We start from the raw sequence: 22,005 nt of genomic DNA, 5'->3' as shown, positions 1-22,005 counted from the left end.
GACACAATTTCTTAATTTCATGCTTTTCCACTTTTTAAAATGTATAAAATTATGTCCACAATATTTACAACGAAAAATTGGGCATTATGGAAATCTCTTATAAATATGTTCATTTGTTTATGTGTTTTATCAAGTATAATGCATTCTCCTCACTGACGATAGTGCATTTTTTTCCCAATTGTGCACATATTTAGCCATTTGCATTTTATGAAACATCCATTGTTTGGGACACACTTTGTTTCTGTGAAATGTCCCAGAAGCTCTGCAAATGATTGGGATGAGGCTGTGCTTATTCTCACCAAAAATCCTGGGAGGTTTAAAAATTTCTCCCATGAGAATTTCAGGCAGCCACACTCAATCTGTTACAAAAGAAATACCCTTCAAAAAGAACATCAAAAGAGTAGAAACCTTATATTCTCATGGGTGGTGTTCTAGATTCTTATGCTTACCATAGGCATGACATGGCTGAGAAGTGTTTGCACATTTTGTCTTTCATCATATAGTCATTCCTGTGGCAGAGAGCAGTCCCACTCCATCCCAGCTCCCACACTTCATTTAAAGCCTAGAGGGAAATGTTGTAGAGAGCTAATGCGGTGTAGCGGATAAAGTGTTAGACTAGAACTCAGATGACTTGGCTTCAAATCACATGGCCACAGAAACTCTCCTGGGATGGTAGCAGGGCTAAACTACTCCTGGAACATCTCACATGTCTTAAAAACCGTAAGTCAGAAGTGATTTGCAGCATATAACAGCAAAATGTCACAGGACTTTTTCAGATCAGAAAGTGTGGGCAGTCAAAGAACCTGTAGTTATAAACAGACATATAATGGGAAAGGGGGGGGGATGCTACACCCTTGGCTGTGGTGCAGTGTTTGTTGTTGTTTAGTCATTTAGTCGTGTCCGACTCTTCGTGACCCCATGCACCAGAGCACGCCAGGCCCTCCTGTCCTCCACTGCCTCCCGTAGCTGGGCCAAATTCATGTTGGTCGCTTCGATGACACTGCAGTGTTACAATGAGGTAAACAAATATAACCAAAACCAATTCTAAAGTGACTTGAAAATAAATCAGAAAAATGGAAGCTTAAATAAAACTTGGGGGAAATTCGAGGACAAATTATGGCGCAGCAGCACTAATTTCACCTCCTTCCTGAAGCTGGAAGCAATGCTGCCTTGATTCACATTCACTGTGGGTGTCAGAGGGAAACACAATGTTATAAGCATCTACAGGAGTGACAAAAGGTACTGTAGCTGTAGCAACCACTCCAAAATTTAATATTTGGAAGCCGTCAAACCCTGAAGAAAAACGAATGCTGAACCAAAACATTTTGAGATTTTTCTTCTTCTTACTCTCCTGGTAACAGAAGGCCAGTTTGCAGGATTATTTTCAGAATTTTGTCACCATTTATTTCACAGCTGCCTGTTTGTTCCCTTCCAGTATTCCTATACTGCAGCAGTACGACACTAAGTGGAGGGCACTGTACAGGAAGCAAAGCACTGTACAGAGCTGCTAACATAGTTGCTGTTTTTGCCTCCAGTGGTGGCAGTACAAAACCTGAAAATCCTTTGCGTGTGCCATGACTATTGCCAATGGTGAGCTCCCTTTCAGAGAATTTGCTGGATAATTTCTCTCTCTGCTGGAAGAGTTCGGTGCAATGGTTCCCCCTGCCCTGCCCAGTTGCTCCGTCCACAAACAGGGAGGCTCTTGAAAGGCTGCTTTTGCACAACTACAACAGGGACTGTGGAATCTAACAAAATTCTTTTAATCATATTCACCACCATCGTCTTAGAACTGTAGAGGTGGAAGGGACCCTATGGGCCCTCAAGTCCAGCCCCTGTCTAGGAGGCACAGTGTGGATTTGAACTTCCAACCTCTGGCTCCGCAGACAGATGCCTAAATCACTGAGCTATCTAGCTGTTCTAGTCGTTTCTGCACTTTAGGCTGGAAAGTATGCATGTGGTCTGTTAGCATGAGCATTGACCATGATATATTCTTCAAGCCCCAGCCCCAAAGCATCCCTTATGTCTCTCATATCAAACTACTGTATAATATATTAATGTGAACAAGATCCCTGGCAGTGGTTCCCAACCTTGGGTCCCCAGATATTCTTGGACTAAAGCTCCCGGGAGCCTTCACCATTAGCTGTCCTAGCCAACATTTCTGAGAGTTGTAGTCCAAGAATACCTGGAGACCCAAAATTGGGAACCATTGCTCTATGGCATAGTTTTCTTCAGATTACTGTAGACATAATCTACTTGAAAAATTACACCAGCTAAGCCCATTGGTACACATTTCAGTGGTGAATTGCCTTAAGTTAAGAAGTCAATGTAAGCATTTGCTGTCATGCACTGAGTCATGCTACTGGCATGTGGCAACAAATGCATATATAGACTTCTTAACTGGCAGAATTTGCCACTGCAATATTATTGCCAATGAAGTGGCATTGATGTGTGTAGCTAAGAGTATTCTAGTCTCTAAGGTATGTCTTGGATCCTCAGAAGATCTTTAACATGTACACATTATTAACTGCCTCTGACTTATGGCAACCCTATGAATGAGTGACCTCTTAAATGTTCTGTCCTCAGCAGTCCCACTTAGCTCTTACAGACTCAAGGTTGTGGTTTCCTCTATGGAGTCAAATACTCTCATATTCAGTCTTCCTCTTTTCGTAACATGAAGTTGCGTAGTTTTCTTGTACTCAATATTTTTGTCTTAACATTCAACTGCAATCTTGTTTTGGCACTTTTTCCTTCACTTTTGTCAGAAGTCATTCAAAGTCATTGCTGATTTTTGCCAGTAGTATGGCGTCATCTGCATATCTTAAATCATTGATGTTTCTTCCATCAATTTTCACTCCCCCATCTGAATCTTACTTGGCTTTCTGAATATTTTCTGCATACACACTGAACAGAAACAGATAGGTATGTAAAATAATGCTTTCCTGAGAGATTTTCACATAACTAGTTAACCACTAGGCTATTTCATAAACAGAAGTAGGGAGGGAACACTAATCGTTTATAATCTATAAATCAGGTTTTGCAGTTGCATAATTTTCCTAAATAAAAATATTTCTGAAATGGCTTTCTATTTAGGATTACTTCATACATAAAAGCATGTATGAGTGTTAATCATTAATTATTGTGCATCCTTCTGGTAAACCTAAATTTAACGAAACAGGGTGTGTGTTCATTTAATCATGATGCTGGAAATGCATAAAAATATGCTTGAAATAACATGGGTCTCTCTTGTACCCAAACATGTTTCACAATCCTGAATGTACTATGCGTTCACTCTAAGCTGCCTATGGTGAATAGAGTTTATTTAAATAAAATTGACAGAATAAAGTATTTGGGAGTACTATCCTAAATGAGAGAAGCCCAAACTAAATCCTTGTTCTATTTGCCTGCTATTATAGAACAATGACATTTTTGCTTTAAAAATAGACACTAGAAGTTACTTCAGTTGTGCATCATAAGGACTTCATAGGACTTAATCATGAGTGAGTCAACCAAGATAAGGTCAAAAAATCTTTAGAGACTTCCTTTCAGAAAGTTCTTTTGAAAAACCCTCATAACTCAAAACACTGGTAAGAACTTAGCAACTCCTCTGGAATCTCCTGTATATGTTTATTTAATTTAATTTTTTAAAATTACAATTCAATGGCTAAGAAAAAAAATACCTGACTCACTATGTAACTTGTTGTTCTTGCTCCATGAAATCATTTGATAATCAATCTAGCCCTACATCTCTCTAGAACAGAACTGGAAAACTAAATAAAGTTGTCACAAATTATTATTATGGTTAAACAAACCCCGTGACTCACTTTTGCTCCTCTGTATTTCTTTTTCAGCAAAAGAAATACAGAAAGTGGATGAACTGGCTATGATGTAGATTTGTGATCTCATCTTAAAAAATGAACATTTAGCTCTAATGAAGTAACGCTTGAGACAAAATTCCCACAATAGGGGATTTCCAACATGGAGAAGATGACTGTTGAGTCTCAAAAGTCCATTTAATGTGCTACTTACAATGGTATAACTACTTACGAAACATATTGGTGATGCTTCTCCCCACTGGAATGTGCAGTCTTACACAGTACACTAAAACCATGTTTAGGAAAAACCAAGTGCAGGAAATACTGGGGGCAAACTGAGGGCATTCCCCGGGGGCAGTAGTAACTAGGGCTGACCTGACACATTTTGCTGCCTGAGACAAAGGACCAGAAACAGTCTCCCCCTTTCATTTCATAGAAGAAGCTGACTTGATTGGCAGTTGAATGTTATTTCAATAAAGGTATCAGACTGTATCCAAGGATAGTAAATCAGTTTAGGATTCAACTCCTAAACCCCCTTTCCAATTCATTGAATTCTTTATTCTTGTCCATTCAGGCATAACTACAACACACTTCAACAAGGAATATTCAAGTCAGTTTCTTCCTGCCAACATTTCAGTCATTTTCACTGTCTGCCCCTGAGCAATATTTGTGTCTTTCACTTTGAGAAGCAAAGCCAACACATGCCTTCGAGGAACACGGGGTAACAGCTATCACAATTGTTTTTCACAATTTGTGTGATTGCATTATCGGTGCAGTTTGCTTAATGCTTGCTCAAAACTGTTAGCATTCTCTTGCCAACAGTGCCACTTGTGGGGGCAACAAAAATAATGTGATTCCCTAATCCTCAGTGGCAAGGATGTGATCAATGAGGACATCCAACCATAGAACAAAACATGTGTCACATACAGCTCTGTCTTCTAGGAGAAGAGCTAGGGGACTCAGGTTGAACATCAGGAGATACAGTACAGCTGTACTGCCACACGAGGCATTTGCCCAGTTCTTCCCTACTGTATGGGTGGCCCTGGCAGCAACTCAAGTTAAAATGTATAAAACAGCTACTGCTCATTCAATTTTTTTTTTTCAACGAGGCCTTGCAATCAGTTAAAATGATCCAGCTGGTTTGGTTTCACCAAACTTAAATGAACTTCAAGAAAGTTTAGGGAAGTATTTCTATAAATTAAAAGAAGGAAGTATTTCTATAAATTAAAAGAAGGCTATAAGTGCCATATATATATATGGTGATGGAGTTTGACATAGACCAGTGGTTCCCAAGTAACCCACAACCTCCCCACCATGTTTGTATAAAATGGCAGAAAGTAGAGGTTTCTTTCTCCCGCCAAAGGCCTTGTTTCTCATACATACACATACTATACATACCAATAATATCCTACCATGAAAGGAAAGGAAAGTTATTTAACAAGGGCTACAACACATATGAGGTGGCCTGTGACCCCCCCAGAAACGTTTGTGACCCCGTTGGAGGTCATGACCCCTAGGGTGGGAAACACTGACATAAATCTTTTCCACACAATCCAGAAGATTCACCTGAGGAACCACACAACTCTACATTTGCTAGCAGTGGTGTGTGGAAAGTGGAGAGGACACAACTGTGATGGTATTTTAAGGCAGCTGCGTGTGCAGAGTTTAATGGGCAGGCCAACCCCAAGTTATTTCTTTGTACTTATAACTCAGGCACTTAATTCCAGTTGTTTCCACAAAATAATTTAAAATCATATTACAGAAGGCTACCGGGCTGAGCTTATTTGTTCACACTGTTATTTACTGTTTTACTTTCTTCTACCAACAGCATTTGTTGCTAAATCAACTCATTCCTGATTAGTTTCACTACTCTTACAAAAATCCCCCAACTTTAAACTCAGGATAAGCTTTCTCCCTCTTTAATCTCTTCATTAATCAAAGGGATCACAGTTGTTTACAATATCTTTGCCATCCTCACCATGACATTCACTACATTTCTATGCATCTTAGCACCAAAGAGTAAACAATCAGCTCCAGAACTCATGCTTCAAAGCAAAACTGTGCTAGCCATTTACAGTTTTTTTAATAACATGTGGAGTCCACATGTGTGGAGGGGGGCACATTAATCCCACCATCACCATTTTAATCACCAAAACATAACTGCATGAAGAAGGAGGCACTGCATTCCCAGATAACTTCTCCGTGGGAGCTAGAAAAGCACTACCACCACCACTACCACCAATCTGACTCCTAGGAAAAAAACATCTGTGTATTGCAGGCCCTCCTTCTTCAGACAGTCATTGTTGTTGTTTAGTCGTTAAGTCATGTCTGACTCTTCGTGACTCTATGGATCAGAGCGTGCCAGGCCCTCCTGTCTTCCACTGCTTCCCGGAGTTGGGTCAAATTCATGTTGGTAGCTTCGGTGACACTGTCCAACCATCTCATCCTCTGTTGTCCCCTTCTCCTCTTGCCTTCACACTTTCCCAACATCAGGGTCTTTTCCAGGGAGTCTTCTCTTCTCGTGAGATGGCCGAAATATTGGAGCCTCAGCTTCAGGATCTGTCCTTCCAGTGAGCATTCAGGGTTGATTTCCTTCAAAATGGACAGGTTTGATCTCTTTGCAGTCCAGGGGACTCTCGAGAGTCTCCTCCAGCACCACAATTCAAAAGCATCAATTCTTCAGCGGTCAGCTTTCTTTATGGTCCAGCTCTCACTTCCATATATCACTACTGGAAAAACCATAGCTTTGACTGTGCGGACCTTTGTTGGCAAGGTGATGTCATAGTCCCATGAGTAAACAAATAATAGAGGGGAAGGGCTACAGCATCCCGCTGAATATAGGTAGGCTCCTATATGTAGGCTTTCTGGGACTACATTGTCTAAATCCTCCAGCCAAACATGGCTGGCTTTTGGAAGCCACAGTTTCCCAAAGCAACATTTCTTGCTGGGGGTTCTGGAAGTGGTGTCCTAATAATGCCAACAGTTGAAAATCATTATGATTCCTTTTCATACTTCAAGAGAAAGGTATTCTGGGCTGGAATAAAGAAAGGGTACTTTCATGGCCCTGCTCAGTTTAATCCTATTTCAATGGATCTAAATGCTGGTAACATCTCTAGGGTGAACTGGTTCACATCAAAATGACATAAAAGGTCTCTAACTTTTCTACTCTATTCTGACCACAAGTCTGTGAGGCTGAAAAAGAGTGACTGTCCCAAGGTGACCCAATGAGTTACAGGGCTTGAGGGAAACTATAATGTGGCCCTCCCAAATTCCAATCCAACACTGTAATCTCTCTACTATTCTGACTGTCTACATTATAGGATTATCCAATCCACACACATAAACTCCTTGCCTCTTACTAGGGTTGTCACCCTGCTAAAGAAATGCAATCCGTTGTATGAATATGAATTGTTATATAAATCAAACTAAATATTCTGAAAAGTACACGTTCTCCTCTTTAGAACACAGCAAGGCATTAGAAAAGGAACACAATGCTAGTGCATTTATTTACCATTCAGCAGTCAGAACTTCAAAGTCACTATTATTAATCCCTGTCAGCCTCTTGTGCTCCAGGAAGTGTGCTACTGTTGCACCATTTTAGAAGAAGACATGTTTCTTGTATAAGAGGAAATATCTATTCTAATTAGGTGTCTGCCACCCGCTTGGGGTGCGTGTGTGTAAGGAAGTGCTATCATTCTTAGAAGATATTCCCTGTTTTTCAACATCACGCTCGTATGGTTATGAATTGCTTTCTTTTGATGGTGTTTTTTAAAGAAAGAAATTATAAACATTTTCTTTAAAAAATGTGTTAAGACTTTATGTATTAAGAGTTACACCGATGGTTGTAAACAACTTGGGGGGCTCTGTTGGGGGATGAAATGTAGTATATGAAGATATTTATAAAATAAATGACTACATAAATAAGATTGAAATTACAAGTCCTGTTGTCCTAATAAATTGGGGACACCTTGTGTATTGTCCAAAAGATTTTGAACTGACTTGTTTAAGGGAGTGAGTAAAATCTACAGCTTTTCATTCCAACTTTTGAGACTATCATCTGCTGCCTTATATTTAATGTAATTCATCTCTTTTCCAGAAATGCTTATCTGGAAACACAAAGTACTCTCCAAGTAGAAAATATGTTCAGATCGTGTACAGGCTCTAGCATTAACATGTGCCTGGCAGATACTCCATTTCAAGCATCATTCCCATGAAAGCAATGTCCTCATGCCATTATTGAATCAGATAACAAATCTACTTCCATCTATAACGGTGGTCCCAACGTTGAGTACCCAGATGTTCTTGGATTACAGTTCTCAGAAATCCTGGCCAGCACAGCTAGTGGTGAAGATTTCTGCTAGTTTTAATCCAGGAACATCCAGGGACTGAAGGTTGGGAAGCACTGATCTATAGGACTGGTGTACTGAAGGATTGGGGTAAAAACCGTGGGGTTTTTTCTTTAAATTTTCTTTATTTTATTTTTTGTTTGTATTTGATGCTTTGTTTTCTAATTTATTTTCATAGTGTGGGATTATCAGTTTATTATATTGCACTTGTTTTACGTATTTATTGTGTCTTTCTTCTTTTTCTCACCTTTTCTCTTGTTCTCTGGACAATTTGCACTTTAAATTAATTATTGTTTAATGATAGATGTTTGTTAAATAATATATTTTTCCTCTTTCTTATGTTAATAATTTTGTTATTGTTATATAATTCATCTGTATTAATCTAGGGTTTTCTGTTTTTTTTTCTTTTGATATGGAATGGAAGGCCTGCCCTCCCAGCGAGGGGCCATTGAACATTTCTGTGATTACGGGTAGAGGGAGATTTGGCATTGGCACAGCCCCCCCTTGTGTTAGAAGAATGCTGAACAGATGTTTGAAGGCTGTTTACCGTTCTGGGACTGTGATCAACCGTCAGTATCGCGGTAGCCAGATCAGCTGACCCTCCACTCTAAAACTGGTGTTGCTGAATGCCAGGTCTGTATCTAACAAATTCCAGGTTATTCATGGTCTTATTCTGGAGGAGGATGCAGACCTGGCGTGCATAACTGAAACGTGGATAGGCAGAGAGGGGGGTCCTCCTCTAGCACTTGTCTGTCTGCCCGGTTATGCTGTCTAGCACCAGGGTAGACTAGAGGGGTGGGGGGAGTAGCCATTGTATATAAAAACACCTTGGAGGTTACTAGGCACTCCTCAGTGGTAAAGCCGGGTCTGGAGGCCCTCCACGTGTTGATAGGGGCCAGGGATGATATTGGGATCTTGCTGGGATACCGCGCTCTCCAAGACCCAGCCATTTTCTTAAAGGAGCTGGCGGACTTTGTCTCTGCGGCATTGTTGAGGTCCCCGAAGCTATTAGTTTTGGGTGACTTCAACATTCATGTGGAGGCAGAGACTTCTGGGCCAGCTCTTGAATTCTTGGAAACCATGGCTTCCTTGAACATGTCCCAACATGTCAACCGTCCCACCCACAGGGGTGGTCATATGTTAGACCTGGTTTTTTCCACCAGTTGGAGTGAGTGCAGTCTGATGGTGACTGACCTTATGTTGGTCCCCTTGTCATGGTCAGATCACCATCTAATAAAATGTAACCTCTAAGTGGCTCTCTCCCCTCTCAGGAAGCAGGGACCTATTTCTATGGTCCGCCCTCAATGGCTACTGGATCCTGTAGGATTCTAGGATGCCATGAGAGGTGTTTCGGCTGATCTGGCTGGTGCTCCTGTCGAGGCTCTGGTTGATGGCTGCTTTACTACCGCTACTAGGGCTGCAGACACGATTGCTCCTAAACGCCCTCTGAGTCTGGTTTAATCAGGACCTACAAGCGATGAAGCAATTTAGGAGAAGGCTAGAGTACAAGTGGAGAAAGAACCTGATGGATTATAATAGGATAGCTGTCAGGGTCACGACTAACCTTTACCTGGCCAAGGTAAAGGCTGCTAGCTGAGTACATCTCGCTAACCAGATAAGTGAAGCTTCAAATCAGCAGGCGTATAATGCATGACCTATCCGGAATTGGTCCAAGTGACGAGCCTCCCCCTTCTCACCGGACCAATCTGCAGCATTTAAAAAATCTAAAGTGAAGGCCATCCGCTGGGAGTTCTCTTTTTTTGGATACAGTGAGTCGAGCAGAGATGTCCAGCGCTCTGCCTTGCCCGGTGACTCTTGAATTCTTTCAGCCTGTGCCACCAGATATTGTGGACTAAGTGCTTGATCGCTGTCGGGCCACCACCTCATCCCTTGATCCTTGGCCGGCCTAGCTAATCAAAGTAGCCAGGCCTATAACAACTGAATGGCCCACAGCAATAATTAATGGACCTTTCCTTGAGGAAAGGCCCATTAAGGAGACACTTATTAAGCCCATAAAGAAGAAACCTAGTTTGGCGGCGGATGAAATTGATAATTATAGGCCCATCGCCAATGTTTCTTTCATCAGCAAAGTGGTGGAGAGGGTGTGGCCGATCAGCTTCAGGCTCATTTGGATGAAACAAATGCCCTGGATCCATTCCAGTCAGGTTTCAGACCGCACCATGGTACAGAAATGGCATTGGTCGCCCTGTATGATGACCTAATGAGGGAGGCTGACAGGGGTAAAACATCTCTGTTAGTCTTCCTCGATATCTCAACAGCCTTCAATACCATCGACCACAGTATCCTCCTGAGGAGGCTCTCTGAGTTGGGAATTGGTGGCCATGCACTTGCATGGCTCAGATTCTTCCTCGGGAACTGTCCTCAGAGAGTACAGCTTGGGGAGAGGTTATCGGCCCTATGGACCCTCAGTTGTGGGGTTCCACAGGGTTTGATCATCTCCCCAATGCTGTTTAATATGAGGCCGCTGGGTGGGGTCATCAGGGGGTGTGGGCCATTGTGTCGTCAGTACGCTGATGACACTCAGCTCTACATCTCCTTTTCTCCATCTGCAGTGGATGATGTTCCGTCCCTTCAGTGCTGCTTGGAGTCTGTGCTGCAATGGATGCAGGAAAATGGGCTGAGGCTGAACCCGGACAAGATGGAGGTCCTGAGGTTGGGTGGTCCCACATCAGTGGTCTGGGCAACTCTCTCTCATTTTGGGGGGGGGGGTGACTCTTACCGCAAAGAGTGAGGTTCACAACTTGGGTATCCACCTGGACCCAGCGCTCACCATGGAAACTCAGGTGGTGTCAGTGGTCTGTACCACCTTTTTTCATCTTTGGCAGATTGCCCAGCTGTGTCCCTATCTTAATGTTGGGGCACTTACCACTTTGGTACATGTGCTTGTAATCTCGAGATTAGACCACTGTAATGTGCTCTACGTGGAACTACCTTTGAGGTTGATGTGGAAACTCCAAATGGTGCAGAATGTGGCGGCCAGACTCCTTAGTGGAGTGAGAAAATATCATCATATGTCTCCCACTCTGGCCGCTTTGCATTGGCTGCCCATTCAGTTCCGCATTGACTTCAAAGTTTTAATGCTTACGTACAAAGTCCTAAACTGTTTAGGGCCTTGATATCTGGTGGAACACCTACTCCCACCAAAATCTATCCGTATCACCCAATCAAGTCAGGAGGTGAGGCTGAGGAGCCTGATGCCAAGGGAGGTCCAGAAGGAAAAAACAAGAAACCGGGCCATCTCAGCGGTAGCTCCTTGCCACTGGAATAATCTTCCTCCTGAGATCCGTGCGTCCCCTTCACTGGGCATTTTTAAAAGCCTATTGAAAACCTGGATGTTTAGGTGGGCCTTCCTTTCAGTTATTATTTGATTCATTTTTACTTATCTCTTTCCATCTTGAATAACTTTATTACTGATGTCTATAATGTTGTTATATTTTATATTGCTATTATATATGTTGGAAGCCGCCCAGAGTAGTCAATTGACTAGATGGGTGGGGTATAGATGCAATCAATCAATCAATCAATCAATCAATCAATCAATCAATCAATCAAATTTAGTTCTGTAAAATTAGGACCATCAAGAATAGTACAATCAAAGTTAGTGTGCTCATACTTCTACGAATGAATGCTATTGAAGGCCAACATCCAAAGTTAGCTTAATATATTTTCCCACTGGAAAACCCAGAATCTTACTCTGAGAGGCTTCCCAGTCCTCTGGAACAGATCTTGAGGGTATACTAGGAAGGAGGAAAAAGGGATCAATCTCCTCCAGAAACAGTTCCATCAGCAGAACAACTCCCACTAGATTCTGGTCAAGGACTTCAGGAAATGCACACTAAAGAACAAGTTCATATGATTTGTTTGTATGATTTCTTTTAAATATAGAAGGAGACAAAGAAAAACAGGGAGGGAAAGAAGCAATGACATGTGACACTAAATTATAAGATAAGCAATCATGTCACATTTTTTAACAATTAAATACCCCACACATGTATGGGGATGAACATTAGCACCTAAGTGCATGAGGATAAGAGGCTTCAGTCTTGCCTCTCCAGATGACTCCATAAAATTCATGCAGCAGAGCTTGGGAAAATTGGTTCTTCAAACTAAAACCCCCTAGAATCCCCTCAAACAGTTTGGCCACACCTGCTGGAGAACTCTGGGAGCTGTGGAACATGGATGTGCTCTGTTTTTCATGTCAGGAGTTGTCCTTTCAGTGCATACTTAGCTGTTTCTAGTGAGTGATATATGTGCACCTAACACTGAAGGTGGTTGAAGTTGATGGAACGTGGAACAGAGGAGCATCTGAATGAGGCAGCCGTGAGGAGAGTTAGGCAAGAGTCCTGAAGCAAACACTCCATTTCCATTTAAATCCTTTGAGATGGAGTGAGTCCCAAATGGAAAAACAGAACCATTCTTGTTTGCATCCTTTGGAATTGGGACAGACAAACACAGAAGATACTATTCCTTTCCACAGGAAGTGTATGCGCCTTTTATATCTTCATTTTGCCCTCTCCTGCTTAACAAAACATAGGGGTGTGACAAGTACTTGCACAGTTTCTTGCTCTCTGTGATTTTCTGCATCTCTCTGTGCCAAGGCTCTCTATGACAACTACCCTCTTCATTACTAACATTTTTGCCTATTGTCATAGGCAGGAAACTGCTAAAGTCTGCACAGTGCAAGGCCCTTTCCAATGAAACCTGAAGAGGAAGGATGCCATTCTCAGAGTGACAAGACTACACAGAGAAATCTCACTGTGGGGAGAAAAGAGTTATTTGGTTGTTGTGGGTTTTTCGGGCTCTTTTTTCCCGTGTTCTGAAGGTTGTTCTTCCTAACGTTTCGCCAGTCTCTGTGGCCGGCATCTTCAGAGAACAGCACTCTGTGCTCTCAACAAATGCTGTCCCCTGAAGATGCCAGCCACAGAGACTGGCGAAACGTTAGGAAGAACAACCTTCAGAACACGGCAAAAGAGCCTGAAAAACCCACAACAATCATTAGATCCCGGCCGTGAAAGCCTTTGCGAATACAAAAAGAGTTATTTCTTTCTTGGTTTTCACGGGGAGAGCAAGAGGCTAGGATATTCGCATCCCTAGTAAAAGGATATAAACTTAAGGTGTTTATTCCTTTACAGAGTATAACATGAAAAGCTGGAAGTAGATGGAGGAGGAAGTGGAGGCGGCTATACCTCCTCATTTGCTGCAATGGTCTGAAATAATACCATGTATTTATTCATGTATACACATGATATCTGGGGGTACAGGAACAGGATTTCCTATGGCCCAACACTGTGGGAATCTGTGCACAGGCACCATGCCAGTGCAGGAAAATCGGTTCACATGCATTCTGCATTCCGTTATTGTTGTTGTTGTTTCATACCCTTTCTCTAAAATGTAGAGGTCTTTAACAGACTATGGATATATCTAGAATACAATGTACAAAAAGCTAATTGCCAAACATAAGCGTATTTATAACCATGAAAATAATAAAAGCCAGAAACTACTGCTTAGTTTTTTATGTACTAAATAAATTCTACAACCCCACAGATAAATATGAGATAGTCAAAATATCTACGCAAATGAATACATTCTGTTCCCAATGATATAGTACACCAACCCTTTTTGACTTTTATGAGTGTTCTCTGTTAGATGCTGTTAGACATGGCCATGATGTTGTCTCCCTCTAGTGGTGCTCTGGAAAGCTAAGACTAGGGTAATGATAGAAAAACGATGCTCAGGTCAATGGGAATGCTCTAGAAATGCCCTCACTGCTTTCAGTACAAATATTCTTTCTGCCACGGGGTGGACCTCTGATAAATGGAGCTCCACAAATCTGAAGCAGAAATCAGCATTGTGGAGGACTGAATACCTACCCCCTCTACTCACACTGATGTCCCTACAAATAATCTCTCTACCGTTTTGATAGTAGTTTAGAAAACGAACAAGCCTCCTTTCTAAATGACTAAAAAAAAATTAACCAAAAAGAGATGTAACTTTTTACTTATCTCACTCTTAGAGATGCCAGTGAAAAATTCAAAAAGTTTTCTTCCCCCTAGGCATGACTATGAAAGTTTTTGTGCATGCGTCATATTTTGGACCTTTACAAATAATTTGTATGGTGAGGTATTAAAAAACAATGGCCAAAATCCTGTTGCTTAGCATAGTAAATTACACTAGAGTAGGCCTATTAAATCAAAGGGGATTTGGTGAATCACCTTCTCCATAAGCTCTATTGATTCAAATCAGCCTGCTCCAGTTGTGAATTATGTATGTTAGTAAGTTGCAGTTAAAGTAAGCTCATTCAAATCAATGGAACTTATGGAGAAGTTGACTCACCAAATCCCCACTGATTCTATAGTCCTAACTCTAGTGCAATTTACTATGCTAAGCAACAGGATTTGGCCAGTGTATTTCATGGGAAAATGTGTATATTACTAAAAAGCATGTGTTTTGCAGTACAAGGTTTTGTGCAAAAAACCTTTTTGTTTTGTTTTGCCAATCCTGCAGCAAAAAAGGCCCTCTTTTGCAGGAGCAAAAAATCTTGCAGCAGTTGACAATTTTATTGATGGCAAGAATCCCCTCCCCCTTTAAACTGAGGATAAGGAAACTTGCAAATATTCATTATGTCCTGACACTGAACTGATAAAAGTTCCTGTCCTCTTTTCTAGGTGTCAGTTAGACCAGTGGTTCTCAAATTTGGGTCCCCAGATGTTCTTGGACTGCAACTCCCAGAAATCTTGGCCAGCACAGCAAGTGGTGAATGCTTTTGGGAATTAAAGTCAACTAGGTTGGACAATCAGGCACCTCAAAGATGGCTATACAATGAAAGACAAGACATACGTTTCTTATCCACCTCATAAATAAGTCAAGCACAAGAATATTCCCCACGATAATTGCTCCAAAATGCACTAAGATACCTGTAGTTATGCTGATATCACAAGCTGGATTCAGCACAGATTTGGTTTTGCATCTAGACAGCATGCTTACTTAGAAAGTTAATGTTACAGAATGAAATGCAAGATATTTACTATGCAGCGGATCTGTATGGTAGCTGGTCTTCCTTTTTGTTTTAATTTGTTTCAGTTTAAACCTCTCACCTTAAGGGCAAGTAATCCATTCAGCCTGTCTCAGCTTTATACCTTCTCCCAAGTTGTTCCTGGGAGAGACTGCAAATCTGCTCTCTTTATGCAACAAGAGAGAAACACATAACTGAGGGTCAAAGTAGACAACCATGTTTTTGAGGGATGTTCCCCCTAGGTGTGAAAGGCATGTCCCTAAAAAAAACTAGTTGTGGGAGGGGATTGAAGAGTTAATCACAGGGAATATGCATTTCCTTTAATGTCCAGCTTGACTGTCAATATAAATTAACAAATAAAGAAACAGAATTACAGACTGAATAATTCACCACAGACTCTTTCATTTAGAATTTTAAAAATGTGATCTGGAGGCCTCCCCAAATCTCTTCCTACGTAAAACAGCCTCTTAAGTGGTCCCTGACCCACTGCCCACAAAAATAAAGGAGATTGCACCATATTCCTCCCAAACCCAAAGAAGTACCCACATTAGCACTGTTTTCTAAAATGATATGCTAACAAAAAAGCTAAACTTTGAAGGAAAAAAAACCACACACAAAAGAGAACAAAAAATTAGAGAAAGTAACTGACCATCCACACCACATGAAAACTTGCAGAAAAATGAAGATAGGAGCGGACGTCATGGCAGAGGCACGACTCGTTGTGCATATAGGCTGATCCTATCAACAAACAGGCAAAGTAGCGAGTAGAGGAAAGGAAAGAAGACACAGAAAGAAACACATACAAGATGAGATCTCATGCAATTTGCTGGCAGTTAGCAGAGTTCATGTGAAAAGCATTCACCGAAAAGAGCAAAGAACTTCACAGCAAGAACTGCAAAGGAAACTTAATAAAAATTACACTGTTACTATTGCAGAAAACACAATGCACAACACACAAAATAGCATACCAAGCTAGTGAGCAAGGCTCCTTGTACTTTCACACACAATGGGTCCTATGTTTTTAGGGCATCCCGTGATCAAAGCCTGTGGCACAGTGGTTAAATTGCAGTACTGAAGTCAAAACTGCTCACAATCCAGGTTCAATCCTAGGTAGCCAGCTTAAGGTTCACTCAGCCTACCATCCTTCTGAGGTCAGTAAATTGAGTATCCAGCTTGCTGGCAGACCAAAGTGTAGTTTGCAGAATTAAATTGTAAAAAAAAACTGCTCAGAAAGTGCTTTAAGCATTATGGGGCAGCATAAAAGTAGCACACATTTTTTCCCTTTTTGATTTAAGTCTTTGAATATGCTGTCAGCTTTCTCCTTTAATTGTATTTTCTAATAAGAATATTCTAATGCTTCAATGTTCCCTGTATGGCACATTGTAAATAAAAATTAATTCATGCTTGTCTCTGTGCCTGTATTGTTAGAAACAAGCACAGTACAGTGGACCCTTGACTTACAGACGGCTTGACTTACAGACTTTTTGAGTTACAGACTTCTCTGGCCACAAAATTTAGGTTTGACTTGCAGACTGAGATTTGACTTACAGACCAGAAAAAAACCAAAATGGAACAAAAACGGCCTGTTACGGGATTAATCGGTTTTCAATGCACTGTAGGTCAATGGAGACTTGACTTACAGACTTTTTGACTTGAGAACCGCCTTCCAATACGGATTAAGTTCTCAAGTCAAGACCCCACTGTATAGAGGATTCCCAAGGGGCAATTTCCTTCACTATCATCCTGAAATCCCAGCACTTGGAAAAAATTACAGTTCTCAGAATCACCTAGCTGATCTGGCCAAGGGCCTTACCAGCTGAAGGATTTTGGGAATTGTAGTCCTGAAAAGCAGCCTTGCTAAGCTCCGTGAAAATCAAGCCCCCATTCCAAAGTGGGGGGATAGTGCACATTTCTGTTTTTGTGCACAAAAAAACTTTTAGCCTGTTTCTGCACTGAGAGATTACTCAGATCAGACCAAGGAATTATGTGAACAGGAAATCTAATTTATCTATATCTCTTCTCTTCACACCTCTGTCAAAATGCTATGAGAAGAAGCATCTCTGTGTTTAGGACAGAGCGTAGAGTTCTACTACTTACCTGTATTTGTCAGTCATTGTGTACACCTTAAGGATGATGGCTATGACTACAGTTGCCTAAAATGTCTTAAAGCCTATGGAAGATGCAGCCTACTTCTCACCATATGTTGGCTTCCAACACCTCATTCATATTTGTTGCTGTTGTTTTTTAATCACTGCCCCATCCTGTTATCATCCTTATTTCACCGAATTACAGAGCACTTTGTTCTTTTTCTTTTTTTAAATCACCCACCCTTTCCTCTCTTTAGACTGATGAAGCCTGCAAGCTGTGGGTCTGGGGATTGAACATCCCTCCTTATGGTTTTTCATTTGAGTTATACTTGTCATCTTGCTATTGACTTACAACAGCTTTTCTGGGCCAGGTCTTCTTGTAAGGGGGGAGAGGGCCTCTGCACCATCTCCCTAACTAGTTTACATAACCCCTTAAGGGATTTTGAGGACATCCACATCTTGGACGCTTTGGCATCCACTTCAGTCCCAGATGGCAGGAGGAGCTCACTGAGTGACTTGCATCCATGTGGATTCACATATGTTATGTTCCTATAGCTTTGCCCAGCATTTAGGCAAGGGAAGGTTCATTGATGGGCTGGCAGGTTGACTGCTCTTTGGAGCCATTTTTTCTCTCCCCCTCCCCCTTCTCCAGCTGTTGAACTGTTAAAAATAATTCCATACACTTGTATGCATTCATGTATGTGAGAACATAGTACACTATATACTAAATATCTCTGCACAAATGCTTTTGCTGCATCACAGCAACCATGTGCTAGCAGGGCTTTATAACAGCTTGGGCTACATTAGGACACTGCTGGAAGACCGTAGGTGAGTTTGTAATCAAATTCATGTGGCAGTCCACACAATTAATCTTCTAGATCTCAATGTGCCACAACCAGGAAAAGTTTGAAGGTGGCCACTCCAGGCCAACTACCTGCAGGACAAAAGGAAAAGCCACCATGCTTGTCAAGGCAACTTTTCAAAGATTCTGGCAATAGCTATGGAAGACCATCACAGGGGTTCTGGCACCATTATGTGCAGTATTGTCCTGCTGCACTTGATGGGAATCATGTGTGAAAGCACAGTAAGTAAAGCAAAGGCAAATCAGAAAAAAAAAGGAGCTGTTAATTTTATGTTAATTGTGGAAACATGAAATAGAGCAACGGTAGTCAAGAATCAAGTTTAATGAGAGATCAAAGTTGATGGGCATTTCAATGCAGAAACTATTTTGTAGAAATATATATTTCTGATTGCAGGGAAACCAAGTTCTCCCTGTATCAGAAGAGCAAACTTACATTGGGAGCATCATCAAAGCAGACCTCAGGTCCTTTTCTGTATCGGGGTTGCTGAACCATTTCACAGGGGTTAGGCCCTTCATCTAAACATTAGTTAAGGACACGGAGAACAGAATTGTCACATTTACATACACAGCGCAACCTTATAGAAATCTATTGAGAAGTTTTATTGAGTCCTGTGGGATTTACTCCCAGATTAAGCAGACAAAGAGATGAAAGGCTGTCTTTGGGGAGAGGATGACAGGTTTTGTGACCTATCTTTGTCTTTGGAGAGGTGAATATCTGTGGACAGACTGAATGAGTTAGGGTGGCGGTGAATGCTTCCTTGCAGCAAGGCAGGGTACCGGCATGCCTACAGGAGGCAGTAGTAAAACATTTTTAAAGCCCTCCTTTAGTCCCTTTGGATAATTATTGGCCAATATCCAACATTTCATTTTTGGGCAAAGTTTTGGAGTGTGGTGGCATCACATCCAAGATTCCTGGATGATATGGATTATCCAGACCCATTTCAATCTAGCTTCAGGACTAGTTACAGAACAGAGATGGCTTTGGATGCCTTGGTGGATGACTTACACTGGGAATTGGACAAGTAGAGCATGTCCCTGTTGGTTCTGCTGAACCTCCCAGCAGCTTTTGATACCATCAAACATTGTATCCTTCCGGGGCACCTTTCTGGGATGGGTCTAGGAGGTGCTGTCTTACAGTGGCTCTAATCCTTCCTGAAGGGTTGAACTCAGAAAATGGTGTTGAGGGGAATCCTGTTCAACTCCATGGCCACTGTCCTGTGGTGTCCCCCAGAGTTTAGTTTTGTCCCCCATTTTATTCAACATATACATGAAATCACTGGGAGAGATTGTCCAGAGTTTGGAGGTTCAGTGCAATCGGTATGCTAATGACATCCAACTCTTTCTCTTCTTCCCATCTGATTCCAAGAAAGCTGTTCTGTGCTGAGACTAGTGCCTTTTGTCAGTAATGCACGGGATGAAGGCAAACAAACTCAAATGTAATCCAGACAAGACAAAGTTGCTCCTGATCAGTCACAAGGAAAATCAGGGAATAGGGATCCAGCCTTCCGCTGAAAAGGAAGGTTTACAATTTGACTCAGCTCTGAGCTTGGAGGTGCATGTCTCCGAGGTGGCTGGGAATGCCACCAGCTGCCCCCCATTCCTTGAGATGTCCAATCTGGCCAAGGTAACACATGCCTTAGTTATAACTTGTCTAGATTGCTGCAATGTGCTCTACTTGGAGCTGCCTTTAAGAGTCTTTGGCAACTTCAGCTGGTTTAAAATGCAGCAGCCAGAGTGCTGACTGGCAGTGGTTACATGGAACATGGAACTCCCTTTTTGCAACAGCTTTACTGGCTGCCAGTCTGTTTCTTGACTCAATTCAAAGTGATACTTATTATCTACAAAGCCCTATGTGGCTTGGGTCCAGACTATCTGAAGGATCCTATCACCCCACATGAGCTTATTCAGCTTTTAAGATCTTCTTGGGGAAGCTCTTCTCTTGGTTCCACCACCTTCTCAAGCTTGTCTGGTGAAGACATGAGAGGGTTCTTAGTGGCTGCTCTCAGGTTTTTGATTGCATTGCCCCAAGAATCCAGGTTGGTCCCCTCCCTTTTCTCCTTCTGTCATCAGCCAAAGACTTTCTTTTTCAGGTAGGCCTTTAAGCAATAAGTATCTATTTAGATATTTTAAAATGTTTTAAACATGGTTTTTAATCTTGATTAATGTTTAATTGTTTTAATATAGCTTTGCATAGTATTCTAAACTTATTATTGTACAGTCTTAATTGTTGTGAGCTGCCTTGGATCCCCTATGGTAGAAAGGTGGCATACAATAATATCAATCAATCAATTAATCAATAAATACAGGAGACCCTCAGCAGGGGTCACTCCAGACTTTTTCAGGTGTTCAGAAAATTATTACTTTGAAACTGAGAGCAGGGATAGAGTTAATCAAAGCTCTACCCTTTGCCTCTTGCTACCTCCATATGAAGGACAGTCTGAGGAGAAGAAAATGTGGTACACATGGAGTCTTTTGACACAGAAAAAGGCGACAAAAGAAGGCTTTTTCCTTCCTCTTAAGTAAATGTTTGAAGGCTGGCAGGAAAGTAATAGCAGCCCTGGAAAGGGGATGGTCCTCCCCACCCCTAACTCATGTCAGACCCTACCCAAAGCAGTCAATGTATCTCTGCTGGACAAAATATGGATTTTAGTTGGCCTTTTTGAGTGGAAAGAGTTCATATCTCAGTGCTTCTCATTTTGGATACTTGTCTGATTTCAACACCTGTGTGTATTAGAGATGTGAAGAGTACTCCGATAATTTTAGTGGTTTTCTGAGTGCTACCATTACAAGACTCCTCACTGAGGCTTCTCCCTGCAGAGATCTCTCAGTTTCCCATGAAACCCAAACCACGGTCTCATTCTAATCCTATTTTATCTTATCTTATTTTCTGATATTTCACATGGGGAACTGCCAAATTTTGTGCAATACAATGTCCTCTCCAGTGACCCCTACAATTTGATGTTTCTTCAAATATATACATATAAGACTATGAAACTTCTAGGAAACCCAACAACATTTCCTGAGAGATTTCCCAAGAATGCAGGAAGAATACCTGCACAGAGAAATTCTGCCGTGAGGAGAAAAGAGGGGTTTCTTTCTCTTGATTTCCAACTGAAAGTGAGAGGCAAAAATATTTGCCTTCTGGGTGCACATAAAGGCTTTCTGAAAGCACAAAAGAATAGTATCCCTAAAATTTGCAGGTCTCTGGATTGGTTCATCTAAAAACTGGAAATCCAGAATTATTTTTGTCTTATCAACAGAGCAGCACTTTCTGCTTCTTTCCGTTAAGGTTCAGTTAGGTGAGCAAGTACATCTGGTAAACTTAGATTTAGGTATGCCAATTAGAGATGGGGGTATTTGTATATAAATATGAATACAAATAACCCCCCTGCACAGCTGGACATAACAAGGGTCCAGCCCTCTGGGGCCAGACCATCCATTCCTGTGTCCAGTGCTGACTCTGCTCTCACTTCCAATTGCTTTGGAGCTCCCGGTTGGCTATCTACTCCTAGCAGAAGGAGGGAAGACGAGTTTCCCTGCCAGGCTGACGAGTGAATAGCCGACCAGGAACTCCAGAGTGACTGGAAGGGAAAGCAGAGCCAGAGACAGTGGCAGACGCATGAGACTCATTACATCCAGCTGTGTGGGGGTATTTGTATACATATTCAAATACGAATACTCCCATCACTAATGGCAATCCTCAGCCTTATGAGGTCCTAGTAGAGAATTTGGGACTGTTTGTTGAAAGAAAGAAAAAAATAAGTGTCATCAAGTCAAGCAGCTGTACAGAAGCCATGTTTCTCAATTTAACTTAAAAATTCATTCATGCATGTATCATTAAATAACACTACTGTTTTATCGACAT

At 41.6% G+C, this 22,005-nt stretch overlaps 1 protein-coding gene across 7 annotated transcripts in view; it reads right to left on the bottom strand.

Moving 5' to 3' along the window:
- The window catches only part of CACNA2D1 (calcium voltage-gated channel auxiliary subunit alpha2delta 1), a 540,926-nt gene that overhangs the window by 8,450 nt on the left and 510,471 nt on the right, over nt 1-22,005 (bottom strand). For 4 of the 7 annotated variants that reach the window (XM_073000729.2, XM_078394286.1, XM_078394285.1 and 1 more), the window contains 2 exons: nt 18,574-18,656; nt 15,841-15,929 (listed from right to left, as the gene is read on the bottom strand). In XM_073000729.2, the coding sequence (XP_072856830.1) occupies nt 15,841-15,929; nt 18,574-18,656 (172 nt within the window). The remainder of the gene's footprint in view (nt 1-15,840; nt 15,930-18,573; nt 18,657-22,005) is intronic. The other 3 variants (XM_073000730.2, XM_078394287.1, XM_073000733.2) reach the window with 1 other exon arrangement.

The sequence above is a fragment of the Pogona vitticeps genome, chromosome 5 (assembly GCF_051106095.1).
Source record: "Pogona vitticeps strain Pit_001003342236 chromosome 5, PviZW2.1, whole genome shotgun sequence".
Lineage (NCBI taxonomy): Eukaryota > Metazoa > Chordata > Lepidosauria > Squamata > Agamidae > Pogona > Pogona vitticeps.
Note: the sequence above shows the minus strand (reverse complement) of the source record. Positions and strands in the feature narration are given on the sequence as shown.